Source organism: Balaenoptera acutorostrata, chromosome 11 (assembly GCF_949987535.1).
Source record: "Balaenoptera acutorostrata chromosome 11, mBalAcu1.1, whole genome shotgun sequence".
Taxonomy (NCBI): Eukaryota; Metazoa; Chordata; class Mammalia; order Artiodactyla; family Balaenopteridae; genus Balaenoptera; species Balaenoptera acutorostrata.
In genome coordinates, this window is record NC_080074.1 from 66793530 (window position 1) to 66795295 (window position 1766).

The 1766-nt window shown below is 46.9% G+C and overlaps 1 protein-coding gene across 1 annotated transcript; it reads left to right on the forward strand.

Moving 5' to 3' along the window:
* Window positions 1-513: 513 nt before the first annotated feature.
* LOC103001397 (olfactory receptor 10AD1) lies at window positions 514-1470 on the forward strand. Its single transcript, XM_007179786.2, has one exon. It carries the CDS (start codon window positions 514-516, stop codon window positions 1468-1470), a length of 957 nt encoding a protein of 318 aa, XP_007179848.2.
* Window positions 1471-1766: the final 296 nt, after the last annotated feature.

Below are 1766 nucleotides of genomic sequence, written 5' to 3' on the forward strand. Positions count from 1 at the left end.
AGTCGTTTTCTTCTCTAATATTTCTACTCTCTGGCTTGAGTCCTACTCATTGAGGTTACACAGAAAGAGTAAATTCTCTCTTCTACATGAAAAACCTATCTACATTTAAAGGGACCTCTCAGAGTTTCCCTAAGTCTTCCCTTTAAAGTTTCCTTTAAAAGTTTGTCACGTGGTTCCTAGATCATTCACCATCTTTTCTGTCTCTGAACATAATCCCTTTGGTGGATAATCATTTAAAATAGAGGTCAGAAGAGGATACAGTATTTCAGGTACAGCCTGATTCACACAAAGAACAATAGAGTCTCCCTTGTTTCATATATGGTTCCATTATTGCTGCCTACAATAGTATTACATTTTCAGTGCCCATGACACTGCTGACTCGCATCGAGTTTACTGAAATTCCCATCTTTTTCATGCATTTTCCCTTAATCTATTTTTATACAAGTGGGTAAAACCTATACACAACTATCTTATCTGTGCTTTATCTGTCCTCTTTTCTCAAGCAGGCCCCAGATGGTAGACACAAGGAATGAGAGCATAGTGACAGAGTTTATCCTCGTGGGCTTTGAGCAGAGCTCCCCTTCCACTCGGGCATTGCTCTTTGTCCTCTTCCTAGCCCTCTACAGCCTTGCCATGGCCATGAATGGCCTCATCATCTTCATCACCTGGACAGACCCCAGGCTCAACAGCCCTATGTACTTCTTCCTCGGCCACCTGTCCTTCCTGGATGTCTGCTTCATCACCACCACCATCCCACAGATGCTGATCCACCTGATGGTGAAGAACCATATTGTCTCCTTTGTCTCTTGCGTGACCCAGATGTACTTGGTCTTCTGTGTGGGTGTGGCTCAGTGCATCCTCTTGGCTTTCATGGCCTATGACCGTTATGTTGCTATCTGCCACCCACTTAGCTATGCCCAGATCATGAGCCAGCAGGTCTGTGTGAGGCTGGTGAGTACTGCCTGGTTCTTCGGGCTGATCAACGGCATCTTTCTTGAGTATATGTCATTCCGGAATCCCTTCTGCAGAGACAACCACATAGAAAACTTCTTCTGTGAGGCCCCCATAGTGATCACCCTCTCTTGTGGAGACCCCCAGTTTAGTCTGAGAGTCATCTTTGCCGATGCCATCGTGGTGCTGCTCAGCCCCATGGTGCTCATTGTCATCTCTTATGCCCGCATCCTGGCCTCCATCCTGGGCAGATCCTCCTCCTCTGGTTGGAGGAAGACCTTCTCTACTTGTGCCTCCCATCTGACTGTGGTCATTTTTCTCTACACCTCAGCCATGTTCTCTTACATGAACCCCCGCAGCACACACGGTCCTGACAAAGACAAGCCTTTCTCTCTCCTCTACACCCTCATCGCCCCCATGTGCAACCCCATCATCTACAGTTTTCGAAATAAAGAAATGAAAGGGGCCGTGGTGAGGGCCCTTGGGAGGAGCAGCCTTTTCCAGGCAGAGTCTGTCTAGTGGGAAGACTCCTGGCGGGGCAGCTACTTCCCCTGACTTCCCCTCCCTCAGCCCACACAGGTAGGAGATTCACTAGCTGACAGTCTCCAGGAAAGCATACTCGTGGCTTCCTTTCTACTAGTATCAGACCTGGAAGATCCTGTTGATGTCTAATAATGCTCATCTATCTGATTTCACTTCCACCGTAGATTGATCCTTTCAAACTTCTCTTAGTTATTCATTTTCATGATTGGAGGGGCAAGTGTAATGAAATGGAGAAGTGTATTCCAAAATTTGGGGAAAGGTGGTATGGTCCT

What these genes read in the sequence shown, in the direction of transcription:
- LOC103001397 (XM_007179786.2), top strand. Translation starts at nt 514, where the DNA reads ATGGTAGACACAAGGAATGAGAGCATAGTGACAGAGTTTATCCTCGTG.